The 17,535-nt window shown below is 38.5% G+C and overlaps 1 protein-coding gene across 2 annotated transcripts in view; it reads left to right on the top strand.

The window, feature by feature from the left end:
* Positions 1-2,746: 2,746 nt before the first annotated feature.
* The window catches only part of VGLL3 (vestigial like family member 3), a 50,530-nt gene continuing 35,741 nt past the window's right edge, over positions 2,747-17,535 (top strand). Inside the window, exons 1-2 of one of the 2 annotated variants that reach the window (XM_054680809.2) lie at positions 2,747-3,329; positions 15,122-15,398. In XM_054680809.2, coding sequence (XP_054536784.1) covers positions 3,204-3,329; positions 15,122-15,398 — 403 coding nt within the window. In that variant the 5' untranslated portion in view covers positions 2,747-3,203. Of the gene's footprint in view, positions 3,330-15,118; positions 15,399-17,535 lie in introns of both variants that reach the window. The other variant, XM_001134745.7, reaches the window with a different exon arrangement.

Below are 17,535 nucleotides of genomic sequence, written 5' to 3'. Positions count from 1 at the left end.
GTTGTTTCTACAGACTGCGGGATGTGACTGTGAAATTTTTAAAAGAAGAATGAATCATCATTGCACAGTTGGATTTGCAGTGGCTGGGTCATTAAAGAGCAGTATAAACTATGAAGAACAGGAAGAAGGTTCGCCTTGGGACCCGGAAATCACTAAGGGTCTCTTGCAGGAGTCTGAGTGAGAGATGCCGAGCAAACTAAAGATTATAGCAACAGAGATAAGGAGAGAGTCAGTAGAAATGGAAAATTTGGGGTCAACTTGACTCCAAGACCAGATGTGGGGACTGTGAGGAGAAGGAAGGAGTGCCAGAAGATTCCCACATTTCTAGCTGGGGCAACTGGTAGTGGGGGAGTTTCAGTAGAGATGAAGATTAAAAAAGAGGATCAAACTGGGGACATGAGACAATCAGTACTATTAGGATTGAGGTCCTTATGTAACACCTATGTGGCGCTACCTAGAAAGAACTGAATAGATAAATATGGAACACAGGAAGGGATCTGATCAAAGGAGGTCAATTTGGGAAAAGACAATAATAAACGTTTAAAGTAAATTATGAAACATATTATTGCTGGAAATACTCTTGTACTACAAAGAACACAATTTAAAGTCCAAGAACTGTGCAAACCCTTAATAAATATGTTTTTAATATTCAGTGATAAAATGATTGAATAAAAGCTGTTACAGCGTAGCAAAAAGTTCCTATCCAATTTTTATAGTGTGAGTGTGTGTGTATGCCTGTGTGTTTATACATGTGTATGTATCTGTGTAGCTAGACATACACACAGACACTTATGTAAACATTAACGATATATGATAACTGTATATCTGCATTAGTCTGCTAGGGCTGTCATAAATACCACAAACTAGGTGGCCCCCAAAAAAACAAATTAGGCTGGGCATACCGTGGCTCACGCCTGTAATCCCAGTACTTTGGGAGGCCGAAGTGGGCGGATCACCTGAGGTCAGGAGTTCAAGATCATCCTGGCCAACATGGTGAAACCCTGTCTCTACAAAAGTACAAAAATTAGCCGGGCATGATGGCGGGTGCCTGTAATCCCAGCTACTCGGGAGGCTGGGGCGGAAGAATCACTTGAACCGGGCAGAGGTTGCAGTGAGCTGAGATCGTGACATTGCACTCCAGCCTGGGCAACAGAGCGAGACTCCGTCTCAAAAAAAAAAAAAAAAAAAAAAAAAAAAAAAGAAGTTAATTTTTTCATAGTTCTGGAGGATAGAAGCACAAGATAAGGTGTGGTCAGTGTTGGTTTCAAGGTGAGACCTTTCTTCTTGGCTTGTAGGTAACTCGCTATGACTTCAGATGGTCTTTCCTCTTTGACAGAGCAGAGAGAGAGGGAGTGGGGTTTGGGGGAGAGATAGATATCTCTGGCGTGTTTTCTCTTCTTATAAGGAACCTAGTCCTATTAGATTAGGGCCCAACCTTTTAAATCTCATTTAACCTTATCACCTCCTTATATGTCCTGTCTTCAAATACAGCCATATTGTGGGTTAGGGCTTCAATATATACATTTTTGGGAAGACATAATTCAAACTATAAAAACATTAGTGCATTTGACTTTCAAACTGACTTTTTCTCTGAGAAAAGATAGACTGTAAAAATGAGAGATTGCTGTGAGTCATAAAAGAGGAAGCCTACGTATAAGGAGAGATATGTTTGCTGAATCTCAGAGCTAGAGTTTGCTCATTTATAAAATGAGGCCCAGTGCGGTGCCTCATGCCTGTTATCCCAGCACTTTGGGAGACCGAGGCAGAAGGATCACTTGAGCCCAGGAGTTGGAGACCAGCCTAGGTAACATAGCAAGACCCCTTCTCTATAAAAAAATTTTTTTAAAAAAATTACCTGGGCGTGGTAATGCAGGCCTGTAGTCCCAGCTACTCCAGAGGCTGAGATGGGAGGATCTCCTGAGCGTGGGGGTGGTAGCTGCAGTGAGCTGTGCTCATGTCACTGCACTCTAGCTTGGGCGGCAGAAGGAAACCCTGTCTCAAAATAAATAAAATAATGTGAGTATAATTATTTCTACTGATTCTGTCAGAATACAAGTATATTCTCACAGACTTTTTCCCCCCATTTTGGAGAGGGTCAGATCCAATTGCAAAGAGATAAAACTTTATTAGCGAATGGGCTTAATCAACTACCCTTTATTGCTCTGTGAAAACCAGGCTGTAAAAGCCAGAAATGGTGGACGTCCCACAGCAGTGTCATTCCATGAAGATGTAAACTTAAAGCAGAGATTGTTTGTGGAAAACTGTGTTGCATTCTTGGCATGTGCGCACTTGCAGAGATGTTAACTTTCACTTATGATTATTTTAATGTAGGAGCTAATCCCCGTGTATTCTGCGCCTGCTCTGTTTTACACCTTTGTACACTCGGCTTTTGTTTGGTCCCAGCCTCTGAGTTGGTGTTCCTTGTAAAATCTCCTTGGAGTAGGGAAGCCCTCGCCCTGGCGGCCAGGTGACAGAGACAGGGTGGGAACCTGCCGAGCCTTGAGGGCGCGGAGCCTCTGCATACCATTCCCCTCCCACCACCATCCCATGCTGGGAGGCGGAGAGGGCTGCAAACTTCGCTCCAATCCGCAGCCAGCCTTCCCCGGGGTCCCCCTGCAGGGTGACCCGCCCGCTGCAAAGCGAGTTGGAGAAACTTTGCAAAGTTCCGCGTCAGAGCCTGGGGAGGCAAAGTGCTCCCCCGCCTCCCCGGCGTTCCCCCTCCCTCTGCCCCCGCCTCCCGGTCCTCGCACAGCCGGGAGCACCCGTGATAGGACGAGCCCCGGGCGTGCATTGTGTATATGCAAACCGGAGCCGGGCTCCCCACAGCTGCCCGACCCGGGCCTGGGCTGTGGCTGTGACTGGCGCTGCCGTGGGCGCCGCAGCCCTCGCGGGAGCCGGACGCGGTAATGCCCCAGCGGCGCAGCGGGCGGCTGCGTCCCTGAGCCGCTATATAAGCGCGGCAGGGGACACCCGGAGGGGCTGAAGATGAAGGTGCCCGCGCATGGGCCCCCGCTGATTGCCAGTCCCTCCCGACCCCGCGCCCCGCGCGGAGCCCGAGGCCGCCGAGGACCCGCCTTCGCCGCAGTAGCAGCTGGAGCAGCGACAGAGGCGGCAGCTGCGGCGGCGGCGGCGGCGCCCGCGCCCCTCGCGCCAGCGCGTAGAGCGGCGGCGGCAGCTCGGGGGCCGCCACTGCCCCGGCTGCCATGAGTTGTGCGGAGGTGATGTATCACCCCCAGCCGTATGGAGCGTCCCAGTATCTGCCCAACCCCATGGCAGCGACAACCTGCCCCACAGCCTACTATCAGCCGGCGCCCCAACCTGGCCAGCAGGTGAGTCACCGGCCGGGCAGCCTGCTGGGGGCGGGGGCGAAGGGCATCGAGAGTATCGGTCTGGGGCTCGGCGACGTCCCGCCGGCACGCGTGGCGCAGAGGATGCTCTGGGACCTGCGGGAGCGACCTTGAGCAGAAAGCCATCCCGAGAGAGCCGGGAAGGGAGAGCAGCGGGGTGGACGGGTGGGTGAGGCATGACCTAGCTGGGGGCTTCATTGAGCTGTGGTCACCGGAGCTCAGAGGCTGCTCCTCCTAGGCACCCTAGCTCTTAGGACTCAGTTCTCTGAAGCTCACCAAGGGCATCTATCTTAGGACCATGTGAGTAAACTTCCTTTCAACCAACTATTTTGTTTATTTGGAAAGATGGAATGTTTCAGGGTTTTATTGATGAGGAAGATGAAGTGCGCTGACAGAGGTAGGGGAGGCTACCTGGAGAGTGAGTTCACGAAATGATCTGGGACTTTCATGGGGGAACACTGGTCTAGCATAATGTCTATCGGGTGTTACTAGAACTTCTCCACAGAGTCTTTCTCCCGGTGACTGTGACTTAGAGGACAGGGATGGATTCCAAGGTTCTTCATTCATTTTTTAATTCCAGCAAAGCACAGAGTTTGTACGTGTTCAGTCTGTTGACAGTGTGTCCCTCGGCCAAAAGGTTACCTTGAATCTCTGGATGCTGAGTCTCCACTCTTCCAAGAGTAACTGAAGATGTCCATAATAAGGGGTCGTGAACTGAGGAGATGATATAGTTACTTTAGAAGGAACAGTCGAGTTCTGGGGAATTTGGCACGAGGCGCCCTTGGACATTACTCTCTGGATACAACGGAGAGTGTGCCAAGGCTTAGTTAGTGCTACATTAAAATAAAAAATGTATGTGGCAAGGGCTGTACCAAAATAGAGTCCACCTCAGACTATGGGAATTAGGGTGGGTGGATTTGGAGAAACTTAAAAAAATATAACTAGATTTGGTTAGGAAATTACCATCCATAGAATATATTGATTTATTTCTTTTTACTTTCTTAGGTACCACATGTTTTATTGCAAACCTTCATAGGTTTGGGCTCTTAATTAATCTGACATTTTACTTTCTGTATTTCCTCTACTTCTGTCTCTTTGCTAGAATTACAGTGCTACTCTTTAGAAAGAAATCTAACTTTCCGTTTAGAATTTAGGAACTATGAAATTCAGCTAATTCTGGAAGGGTACATGCCCCAGATTCATCTGCTAAATAGTACCAGCTTAACCAGGACCAATTAGGGCAAAAGAGAAAGGAGCCCTACTTTCTTGCTATCCTCTTTAAAAAAAAAATATTTAGCAGCACCAGCATTTCAAAGCATCTCTGATATTACAGAGGTCTTCAATTATCATTTGGAATGTGGATTAGCAACAAACTAAAACTTCTCTACATGTTCAGAAAGATACTTTCCTCCTTTATAAAATAACAAACTAGTAGAAGTTGTTTCAAATATGGCTTCATGTTTTAGGGTTGTGAAATTAATGAATCTGTGGTGTGGAGTTAATACTATAACACTTTTTTTGAGCTAGAAAATAACATTCGGTATCAGAGAAAATGGCAAATTGCCAATCATAAAAGTTTTCAATAAGAAATGACTCCAATACTTTATATAATGTTTGCAATAGCCCTGAGACTCGGTCCCCAAATTCATTTCTTTTGCTAAAACCGTCAACATACTGAAGACAACAATTCTAAAAAGTAAAAAATAAAATAAAATAAAAATCAGGAAAACTCTGACCATTGAGCTTCTTAAAAAGAAAACAATTTATCTACATTGATTGGTTACATAATGATCAACTTCCATATTTTGGGCTTTTGTAGACATTGCTTAACTAGATGTTAGGCTGAGTGAGCCATAGGGAGGTGCTTGGAAATTTTCATGTTGCTTTTACTAAAATGGCTTGTTCAAAATTTCTTTCTTTCTTCTTTTTCTTCTCCTTCTTCTTTTTTTTTTTTTTTTTTTTTTTTTTTTTTTTTGGTCAAGTAAAGAAACTGTTTGACCATAACTGGCTAACGAAATAAAAAAAAAAAAGACTTGACAGTGTAACTACTGTTCTTTTAGTGTCAGAAGTTTATTTTGATGACCTACATTTTCTATTGGAAAAGAGAGTAAATCAGGAAATTCTTATCAGGCTGACAGCATTTTTAGACTATGCGATGCGTGGGTGAAGTGGGACTAATATTGACTTGGCCCTAATGCAGTCATCCGAGAATACATATTTTGGTTGTTTTTGCATTCCATAAGGTTTTATCATTATTATCCATGAAGATTGTTTTCTCCGTACATGGGAAGTGACCCCTAATAGCATCTTGCCTGGGAGACAAAAGTAAGGGCTACAACTCCTACTGAATTTGAAAAATTGATTTTTGGAGAAGGAAAAAATGGAAAAGGAGCAAAGAAAAGTAACAGCAATCAAGAAATTTTAATAGCCATTTAAAAAATGCTAGAAAAGACAGCATTAAAGTTTTGTATTACTTCTGTATTCAGTTGTAGTAGTGTATCTGTCAACTAATTTTCCCCTCAAACTGTATGGCTCTGAAGTCCTTATTAATTACTGTATCAAAATGATTCCTTATGATGGATTTTAAACACAGGTATATTTTTCCTCTTAACATCATATAACATTGAGAATTATTTTGGAAACAACAGAGCTTCATTATCCAGGCATGTGTACTCTCACCTGTTTTCCAATAAGCACAAATGTGCACCTGAAATTTAAGTTTAGGTTTTTGTTGAACATATTGCACGTTGGTAATAAATGAATGTCATTTTAAAAACCTAGTTAACTGTATATATATATTAGCTTGCACTGCAGTGTGTTACTTAGGTATACAGTGGGCTAAAAAGTCAAAGTAAGCTAAAATATGTCCAAAGTATACATTTTATTGTCCCTGACATTAATTACTAGAAATTGCATGGCTGGGTATAAATCCTACAGTGGGGTTTATAGAGCCAAAATTACTGAGGGATGCTGGGTGACCTGTTTCCCGTGTCCACCATCTCTTTCTGGCTTTAATATGTCAGTCTCTAACAACCCCTCAGGAGAACCCTTGACTCAGTCTCTCAGCACATGCTGTCAAAGGTTTCAGAATTATGCAGTTTATAGATGAGACAGAGAACAGTCACTGGTTTTCTAATTGTGCATGGGGATTTTTAACAATCACACTTTGGGCTTCATATAAAATGGAGTATATTTACTCTGTCCTCTTCCAGGGTAACAGCTGGATGAATCTGCATGCATGCTTTCACTTGAAAAAACTAAGTGCCCTTGGAGGGAGAACTTCAGTTATAAGTTTTGTAAGGTGTTTTTTCAAACTCTCTCTGGACTCTGCTACCTTGGTTGAGTCATAAAATTGTTCTGCAATTCAGTTTGTCAGAGAAAAAAGCCCTGGAAAAACATAACTTCGACTCTTCTTTTTACAAGTGAGAAAATGGATTTTTATAGGGCTGAAATGCCTAGCTAAAGATTTCAAAGCTGGTGACAAAATTAGGATCACCAGATCCCCCTTTCTCCGGTGTAGCATCTTTGTACAATGACATGAAATTTCCTAAAGCTTTTTAAATTTTTTAATGTTTTGCTATTGCACAATAGGCTTATTTTTGTCTTTAGGTCCCCAATCATTTTTTTTTCTAATGAAGATTAATATGCAATAGATTCTTTGGCGTTGGAGTGCGAGATTCTTTCCAAGTCCTTGGTAGTGTACTTTTTTAAGTTTAGGCATTCCAAAGGCCTTTAGCAAGCATTTGGATTATGCTAATGACTTATGCTATCCATGTTGCACCCTTGTTGATGAAACAGTATATCCAGTTAGCAAATGAATATTTATTTATCTAAAATAAAATACAGGAAGTGGTATTAGCAGTTAAGTGTCTCATCTATTATTGCTATTCCAACATAAGTTTAGATTCATTAAGAGAAAAGAATACAATTATAACCGAAGTAGTTTCAATTCACAGACAACTTATTTGAGGCAGAGGATCTATTTTTCTTGCAACTGTAAGTAAGGACTTAAGTAGATTTATAAAAATTTATACAGGACTTCTTTGAGAAAGAACAGCCCCTATAACTTCACACTACACAAATTAACATCACTGTAGAGACTTCGAGACTTAAAGTGCCCCACAGCTTCATGCTCCCTATAACTTCCCAGCCAGAAAATTCAAAGCCGGAGGAAAAATTAAATGTTAAAATAATTGAACTCTTATCTCTGGCAGTCAACCAGAATCGAGATTACAATGATGATGGTAAGGGCAAGATTGAGAACCGTAAAATCATGCATAGTGAGGATGTGTTCACCAAGAAACAAAATGCCAGGACAAGGTGACACTCTGGAAATTTATGTAAAGGGTATTTTGGCTAAATGCAAGGAAGTTCTACCTTATCTAGCCCTTAGTAAAATTTCACATCTCACAAAGCTGGAGATGGCAAGGAGGTGACCTATAAGTTGGTAAAATAGGTGTTTAGAGTGGAAAGTCTTGTTCTCTTATGCACTGTTTCTTCAGGTTACTGCAGAAGAAGCTGGGCTGTGTGCGTGTGTGTATATATGTGTGTGTGTATATGTGTGTGTGTGTATATATATATATATACATTTGTCATATCTATCTGTGCAAAGGGAATTTTCAATGGGAATAAAACTATTATGCTTATGATGCCTAAGGCAGATCTTAAAGCAAACTTGTAAGCTAGGTGACTGTCATTCTAAGACCTGGGTGCTTAGCTTGGCTCTCACTTCCATAGGCTCTGTGTCCAACTAACTTTTTAAAAATCTGAAAACTAATATATCTTGTAATAGATAATATGTTAGGGTATTACCTCCAAGAAAACATTTTTATTCAAGAAGCAAAAGCTCTCTAAGAGTTGAATTTGAGGCTCTGTCAGGGACAGTGAAAGCAAAACTTTTGAGCTAAGCTCTGCTCTGAACCTTTCAAAACACATCTCTTTAAGCAGCTGGTTTTCTGCTCTGACTACTCATTTAGGAAGACCTAAGACTGCCTTGAACCATTAGACCCAAACAGCTGCTGCTAGAACAACTCATAAATCCATATTTACTGATAGTTCAGTGGATACCAGATTTATGCCAGTAATTTACAAGTGTGGTCTGAACTAGGATAACTGAACCATTTTTCACTTGTCTTCTTCTTTAGTTGAAGAAGAAAAGAAGAATGACTTAAATTCAACAGGTGTCATTTCTCCTTAAAACCAAATGATTTTAGTATGCCAAAACACTTGTCATTGGAGGATGCAGTAGGGGGACTCTAAAAGTCTATCCTTTCTTGTTAATATGAAGACAGATAAACGAAGCGCCGTAACTAATTCCTAGGAATTGGGCTAGATGACCCATGTCTGAAAATAAATTGTTCTTCAATGATCTGTAGGGTTTTTTTGGCTAAATATCAGAAGAGGCAGCCAATGTAAGAAACAAAATTAAGTGTGAATTTGTCTAGAGCTCCAGCATGTTGCTTATTAAGATATAGAGTTGGATGAGAGACCTCTGAGACAATCAAATCAAAGTTTCTTGTTTTCAAAAGAGGAAGCTAAGGGCCAGAAGCTTCAGTGGCTTGCTCAGACTCATGGAAATAGTTTCGGTCAAATCTTCTTTCCCATTTCAGTTCTTTTTCTATTGAATTCCCTTCCCATCTGTGCTGCTTTAGAAACAAGAAAACAGTTAGTAATTAACCTATGTTATCTTTTGAATTTTCTTACTTTTAAATTTTGAAATATTAGCCACTTAGAGATTATAATGCCATCAGCCATATAAATAAACCATGAGGCTCTCTTTATTTATTATTGCCCTTACTATACTCTTCCAACTAACTATGAGAAATTTGAGTTTAGGAACAGGCTATGACTTTCATCTTTGTGACTCCGAGTCTTTCCATAATTTCTGACACAAGGTAGGTATTAATTGACAATTAGATAAATTAATGAATAATGGATAAATTACCTTAAAAATGAAATTATACCCTAAGTCTAGTAATAGAGTTATACAAACTAATTAGAAATTTATATGTTGGAAACTGTTGTCTCCTTCAAAGTAGTTGGTTTGAGAGAGAACACATACCCTCATGATATGATCATTGCTTAAAACATTTTGGGAATGTAAATTTTGAAATCGCCTCTAAGCCTGTGGCACATTTTTTTGAACATCATCAAAACTGGCAATTTTTCTTCCTTGGAGGGGTTAGGCTTGATTTTTTGATAATGACAAGAATCATTTAGAGGCAAATGCACTCAAAAGTAACTCATCCTGTTAAGTTATATTATTTTTGGTTGGCTCCTCCCTACTGTTAACAAAAAGAGAAAAACAAACACAGAATCCTGAGGTGTGATTTTGTCTCACAGACTGACTGGTCAAATTTCCAAAATAAGATTTTCAGAAAAATTGTAGACAATTGTTTTATGTATCTGATTTGTCAAGGAGATAATATATTCTTAAACATAGAAGTTCAATTTCACCTAGAATTATATATGTTTTTAAAAGCATGGCATTGTTTAATCTCTAATTTTTTAATGTCATGAGTTTTAGACTGTCCTAGTTAGCATGTGATGCCATGCTGACTGATGTTTTCTGTTTGTCTGTTTATTCAGTTAAAATAAATATCATAGAGACACATTTTCTTTAGTCTATTTTCTGGGTACATGCTTTGTAAAAGACAGAAATAGGTTCTAATCCCATCTCTGCCACTTACTATTATAGTTAGGCCATCCTGACCCAGTAATTTGCATATTAACTTATTACTTGGGAATACTTATTCTGACAAAATATGTGTATGTGAGAGGACAGTTATGTGAAATGAAATATACAAAAGATTTGTGACATATGTTCCTTAACTTGACCGAACCTCATATAACTTGACCTATCCTTCTCCAAATAGACTAAGAACCAAAATCTGTTATCCAAGTAAATTAGGAAATATGTGGCCAGGCACGGTGGCTCATGCCTGTAATCCCAACACTTCTGGGAGGCTGAGGCAGGAGGATCACTTAAGGCCGGGAGTTGGAGACCAACCCTGGCAACATAGTGAGATCCTGTCACTACAAAAAAATAAGGCCAGCATGGTGGCACATACCTGTAGTCCCAGTTGAAGTGAGATAATCATTTGAGCCTGAGAGGTGGAGGCTGCAGTGCACTCCAGCCTGGGCAATGAGTGCAATGAGTGCAAATGAGAGCGAGAACCTGTCTCAAAAGAAAAAAAATATATATGGTCACAGAGTAATGTGCTGCTTTTATGTCCTTATGATTTTGAAATATTTACCCTGGGATAGTGATTTCTTCTTATAGCTCCAATCATGTTTTTGAATATAAAAGAATCACTGGATTTTAAAAAGATAGCCAGTAGATTTTCTTTTTAAATCTGTTTCTAAATATCCAAAGACTCCAGTGATTCATTAAAATACTTTTGTTTCCCTAGGAAAAAAAGTTTCCACATATGCACGGTAATCATTTGGCATTTCATAGGCTTAAGCCTTGGGGAGTTAGTGGTATTTGGCTCCTGACATGGAAGTCTTTCTCTTGTCAGACAAATCCTTCCCCTGCACATTCCTGCTGAAAAGTTTGTTGCTGTTGTGCCTAATGGCAAGCAGTGTGGTGGTTGGATATGGTCTGTACTGCCCAAGCGAACTCTCCACATTGATGCTTTAACCTCTTCGTGAGCTAGCTTTAACTTTATAACTATTAACCCATTTATTGTTTCATGTTACTCCAGAGTCATTTTACCGAGGGAAAAATTGTCATAACTATGTAGTGGTGAAGAGACATAAATATGCATTTTAAAAAACAACAACTTGTAGTCTTTAAAATCCCTTTAGATGACTTTATTTTTGTTAACATTTCTGCAGGGTCTTCGAAGAAAAACATAAATATTTCTGAGAAATCTGGATATTTTTAGGAAGTGATTGTGCATTTTGAGAAAAATACCAATTAGATTACATTGTGACCTTCAATCAGGAAATCTTGGTTCTGATGATTTGATATTTAGTCTCGATGTTTTGAATTTTATATATTATTCCCAAGAAAGAATGTAACACTAGGAAAGTTTCACTGAAGGAGCAAACACCAAGTGAATACAGAATGTGGCAGAAGTGCTTATGAGCAAAATACTTAGTTAAAAAAAAAAAAAAGCAGAGCTGGGCGCAGTGGCTCATGCCTGTAATCCCAGCACTTTGGGAGGCTGAGGCGGGTAAATCACCTGAGGTCAGGAGTTTGAGAGCAGCCTAGCCAACATAGTGAAACCCCGTCTCTAGGAAAAATACAAAAAATTAGCTGGGCATCGTGGCAGGCACCTGTAATCCCAGCTTCTAGGGAGGCTGAGGCAGGAGAATCACTTGAACCTGGGAGGCGGAGGTTGCAGTGAGCCAAGATCACACCATTGCACTCCAGCCTGGGCAACAAGAGCAAAAGTCCGTCTCAAAAAATAAAAATTAAAAAAAGCAATAAATTGATTTACAGTCAACAGAACACAGACATTAGAAAGTAGTTGAGGCACCAGAGTCTATGGAGAATGAAATTAAGACGGGATGAAAGGCAGCATTTGAATCCATTGCTGTTTAAATGCTGTATTTCTGTTTTCCTCATGATCACACTTAATGTTAAAAAAAAGTATGCAAATTCAACCTTGGCACATTAGTGAGTTATCAGGCCATTTGGATACTTTGAGATTCTTATTTTAACCAGTACTGTTGATTGTGAGGCTATAAATGTCTGTGTATGTGAGTGTGTGTGTGCTTGTGTGTGTTGTAAACGCAAATATTTAAATTGGTTCATTATAATCTGTGAAAATTAACCTAACTTTATCTGAAAAAAAAATTGCAAGTGGCAACGGTAGACATTCTTGTGTCCTGCCTATTGGTAGATAGAAGCTTTTTTCATTTTATTTGTTTGATAGTTTTCTAGCAAATTTATTTAATTAGTAAAAGAATCGAGAGAGAGAAAAAGAAAAAAGAAAGTATATAATCATTCCAAAAAATTTTATTTAATTAGAGGAATCAGTATAAATATTTTAAAGAACCATATATATTTGCTATATCAAAAAGGAATATTTCAGTATACATATTTATGTAAATATAGATATATTACATATATGAAATAAAAAGAATATAAAGAATACATACAATGAGAATTCTTTTTCTAAAATAAACTGATGACAGACATTTTAATGCAGGGGCAGCTTTTGCTTACTATTTCCCATTGCATATTGAAAAATATAATTTTTAGGTTAGTTTATTTCTATCCAACCATTGAAAAATTGGTAGGAAAAGTAACACAATATTATGAAGCATTTAGAAAACTGTGAAATCTTAAATCAATTGAAATTCTATAGTTTAAATACAATAGTTTAATGGATTTTAAAATATCGATTTTAAAATTGATATTTTATGATTGCTACTATTGATAAGAATACTATTTGACATTTGTATCAGGATTCATGGCCTTCAAATCCTTTACATATATATAACTTCAATTTTATTTCATCTAAGAATTAATTGCTGTCAATTAAGGATAAAATAAAACGTTGACTTTATTTGGATTGTTAACATAGCCAGGCTCTTCTATTTAAAGAATGAATGTTACAATTAAACAAATAAAGCATTTATATGCAAAGCCCCACTCTCACAAACTGATGCTGAGCTGGACATTAACAGAAAAAAGAAATTAGTTTCACGGATAAGAATGAACACTTGTGGACAATGATGCCACCATGTAGATAGGTTTTAGAGGTTTTTTTTTTTTCATAGAAAAACAGAGCTGCTTTCTAATGTGCCAGAATATTCAGCAGAGAGTGTGTGCATATGGTTAAAACAGTACATGTTTTAGGTAAATACACATGCACCCGAAGAAGCAGCACTGTGATTTGACTAATAAATCATAATATTCATTTAATTTTATAATGGAATTTAAAACTAGGAATAGCTTTAGAGGTTATTTAGTTCGATTCCCTCATTTTACACATACCATATGTTTCTATGGTGTTTATACTATTGAAGTTAAATATAAACATGTTCAAATCTGTGCAGAGGTAGATTATGAGAAATAAAAGCAATCACCCATTCATCAGCAAGGCACATTCACTTACAAAGTATGAATTATCTAGTCATCAACAAATCATAACCATACTGATACAAATTTTAAATAAAAGCAAAACACATATTTATAAATAACCATCCTGAAACGATAACTAGAAGTTCATAGTATTTCTGAATATTTCAGTACTCACCTTATACAAGAACAACATATTCACTGCTAGGGGAAAGGGACCAATTTATTGAATGGTGCATTTATAATTTAAAGCTATAGATATTGAAGCTAGTAATTACATTAGAAATATAGAGTCTGGGGTATGTGTTTTGCTAACATTTGAAAAATTACTGGGTATTCTGGAGTGATTTATCTATTTCTATTCACATTCATTTTCCAGCATGCATTTTTTTCAAAGTAAAAAAAAAAATGGTATGATCAAGGACCAGGTTTTGCAGACATAAAGATGACAGAGAAAGCTCATTTCGTCACTAGAATAATACATTTCATATCTTTAGCATTATCTTCTTATATGTAATTCGCATTGAAGTTGATAATAAATGAAATATGTGCTCAGTGAAAAATGTTTGGAAATACTGAAAAGCAGAAATAAGAAAATGACAATTAACTATAAACGTATTACACAGAAAAACAATACAAAATACATTTTTGTAATTTTTTTACTCTAGATATCCCTCCCTGCCTTTCCCCACCAAATGTATGCCCACGCATATCTATACACTAGATATCCCTCCCTGCCATTCCCCAGAACATATATAGGCACACACATGTCTATACCTGTATGTTTTTCTTATGCATTCTGACTCTGCAGCTTACATGATTTGTGACTTTTGGCAAGTAACTTAATTTTTCTGTGCTTTAGCTTTTTAATCTTTACAATATGGATAGTATTAATAGCCATGTTATAGAATTGTAAAGATTAAGTGAGGTGATAAATATAAAGTTTTAGAAACATGTCTGAAATAATGTATATTATTATTAGAATTATATTTTTAAACATTTTAAATTAACAAATCTTTCTCATTTTTATTTGAAAGATTAACCCATTACTAGTATTTTGTAATATTTTCACTAAGCCATAATGAAACCTTTTCCCCTCATGATAATGGTGGTAAGTGGAACATCTAAAAAATATGTTCCATGCAAAATGCATCTTCACACAGACTTATTTTGTCATTTTAGTTTGATTTTTGAAGACATGAGTTCAGCACATCTGCCAAATCCTTTTATAAGATGCTACATTCCTGTTTTTATTTTAGTTTATTTTATTTATGAAAAGTTCTTTTCTTCTCCACTCCACCCCCAGACAGTCATTCCTCTCTGTCCTAAACCATAACACTGCTGTACATTGCATTTTTAAAAATAAACCAAAACTGGGAAGAAAAACTTTTTAAAAAAGTAATTCTCCTGTTGGCCTAGCTAGATGAAAAAACAAAAAGCAAAACAAAAACAAAAGCAAAAACAAAATCTTGTTTTGAAAATATACTATTTGATAATGGGCTTTTATGTTCGTTTGCCAAATGTAGAATCACAGACTTTTTGTTGTATTTTTTTTAGTGTGGGAAGGAGGCAACTGGTTTGGGGAGGAAAAAGATGGAGTAAAACAGATGAAGAAGAATCAGTTTGCAAACATATGTTAATATTTAGATTCTTTTTTTAAAAAAGTGAAAACTTAACTAGTGAATGCTTTTCTACAAACTGTCTTTGATACTGTGTTTTGTTTATTCCATCCCAGAAGAAGTTAGCGGTATTCAGCAAGATGCAGGACTCTCTGGAAGTCACCCTTCCCAGCAAACAAGAGGAGGAGGATGAGGAGGAGGAGGAGGAGGAGGAGAAAGACCAGCCTGCCGAGATGGAGTACCTTAACTCTCGCTGTGTCCTTTTCACTTATTTCCAGGGAGACATTGGGTCAGTAGTGGATGAACACTTCTCAAGAGCTTTGGGCCAAGCCATCACCCTCCATCCTGAATCTGCCATTTCAAAAAGCAAGATGGGGCTAACCCCCCTATGGCGAGGTAAGAATTCAAAAGCAGATGTTCTCCAGGGCACTGTCTTTGTTTCGCAACTGCCTGTACCAGGTTCCAGCTGGAGACTTGCCCCTGAGGATGGATATCCACTTGCTTTTTAATATTTAAGGACAGTGAGGAATTTCTTTCAGACAAACAGCTGGATCGGTTTTGTCACATGTGGAATGTAGGGTTGGAAAGGATGCAGTTACACCCCTTAAATTCCTCATGGAAAGTAGTGATACAACCGGCTTGAGTTTATAGTGGCTACATTGAGCTGCGAAGCACCATTCCTAAAGCCCCAGTGGCCCAATTTGGATCTCTAAATAATAGGCGTGTCTAAATCAGCTTTTAAAAAATTAGCTCTTGCTCATTCCAATAGGTGCTATGTGGTGACATACCAGAGACCTGAGTCTGATCCAGGAATACAGACATTGAAAGCTGTCTGTGTTCTTTTAATAGGCTTCTTTATCCTGATTTGTTATTGTATTAACTCTTTATAGTATACAATCTAGGCATTTTGGCAGCATCCACATGGTTTAAACTAGTGTTTTTACCTTGATAAAGAAAGAGCAGCACATTGGACTCCTTTATTTCTCTCTGTATCGAGGTCACAGAGATGTGTTTGAAACTGATTTCTGACTCACAGAAAATTATTGGTGACATCTAAATCAGGGTAATTACAGGGTTAGATAAAAACATAATATGTCATTCCAATGACAGCTTCAGAGAAATTTGCTACAGTGGTGATTTCTTCCAAATTCACCTGGTTATAGGAATGATCTGTAAAATGGTTCTCGAGGTGTGATTTTCCTGACCAGAAACATCAGTGCCACATGGGAGCTTGTTAGAAGTGCAAATTCTTGGGCTCCACCCCAGACCTGCAGAATCAGAAACTCTGGGGTGGGGCAATCTGTGTTTTAACCAGCCCTCCCAGTGACTCCAGTGCAGAGTTTGATAATCATTGATCTAGTCCTGTTAAGGACAGTTTGCAGGACCCCCTTATCTCGAATCTATTGAACTAGAATCTTCATAGGAAGGTGTGGGAATCACACTTTAGCAAGGGCTCTGGGTGATTCCTATCATGAGGAAAAGCTGGCTACCTGTGGGCAGGGCCAGGTGAGCAGTGAGCAGTGACTAGTGGTACCTTCTGGGCAGCACAGGAATGGTTCTGCTCTACTATAGAAGTCCTGGCCACATGGAATTGCTGGGCCTGATCTTTTCTTACCTACTTGACCTTTCTTTTCTTCTCTCCCTCCCTCCCTTCTTACCCTCTCTCCTTCCTTCCCTCCCTGTTTGCCTCTTCTCCTCTCCTCTCCTTCTTTTTTTCTTTGCTTCTTTACTTTTCTTTTTAGTAAATAAAAACAACACTAAACAGTGACTATAAAGGGGAAGGTGGAATACAAATAAAATATCCAAGGCCTTGATGGAAATGAACTGAAAAACATACTAGTTATTTGATTAGTAAATATTATGGGCTTACTATGAGAACTGAGACTTAGTCCTTGGAAGCCTATGATGCTTATGTAATAGACTAATGTCCTATTTAACAGGACGTGATGAATAATTTTAATAATTTGTAGAGGAAGAAAATAGGAAAACATTAGTGAGTTAGACGGCTTTAATAAATAATTTGATATATCAATAATGAATCCTATTAAGATAATCAGTGCCAGGAGAGTAATAAATATAATGTCTACTTCTTTTAGCACATGGGCATATGCAACCTTGCTATCATTTAAACTGAAAAATCAGAATTAATGTCCCAAATTATTTCTTGGTGTGAGAGTGATTGTCTATAGAATCATATTCAAAATAATTTTTAGTGGGATGTTGTGAATGTGCAGAAACCCTACAACACATCAGCATTTTCTCTGTAATTTGCATAACACATTACACAAGTTCCTTTAGCAGATGTTAAATTGTAGCATAGAAAGGGTTAATAAAGGCAATGTTTTCATAACTACTACTAAAGTTTTCTTGGAACTATCTTAAATTTGATCTTCAAATATGTCTCCTGTTTTATTCATTGACATATTCAGCAAACATTTATTAACCTCCTGCTATGTGTTAGGCAATGTGCTAAGTCCTGAGACAGCCCAAGGCTCTACCCTCATGGAGCTTTTAGGGTAGAAACAGGAAACAA

The sequence above is a fragment of the Pan troglodytes genome, chromosome 2 (genome assembly GCF_028858775.2).
Source record: "Pan troglodytes isolate AG18354 chromosome 2, NHGRI_mPanTro3-v2.0_pri, whole genome shotgun sequence".
Taxonomy (NCBI): domain Eukaryota; kingdom Metazoa; phylum Chordata; class Mammalia; order Primates; family Hominidae; genus Pan; species Pan troglodytes.
This window is presented reverse-complemented; position numbering and strand designations above follow the sequence as displayed.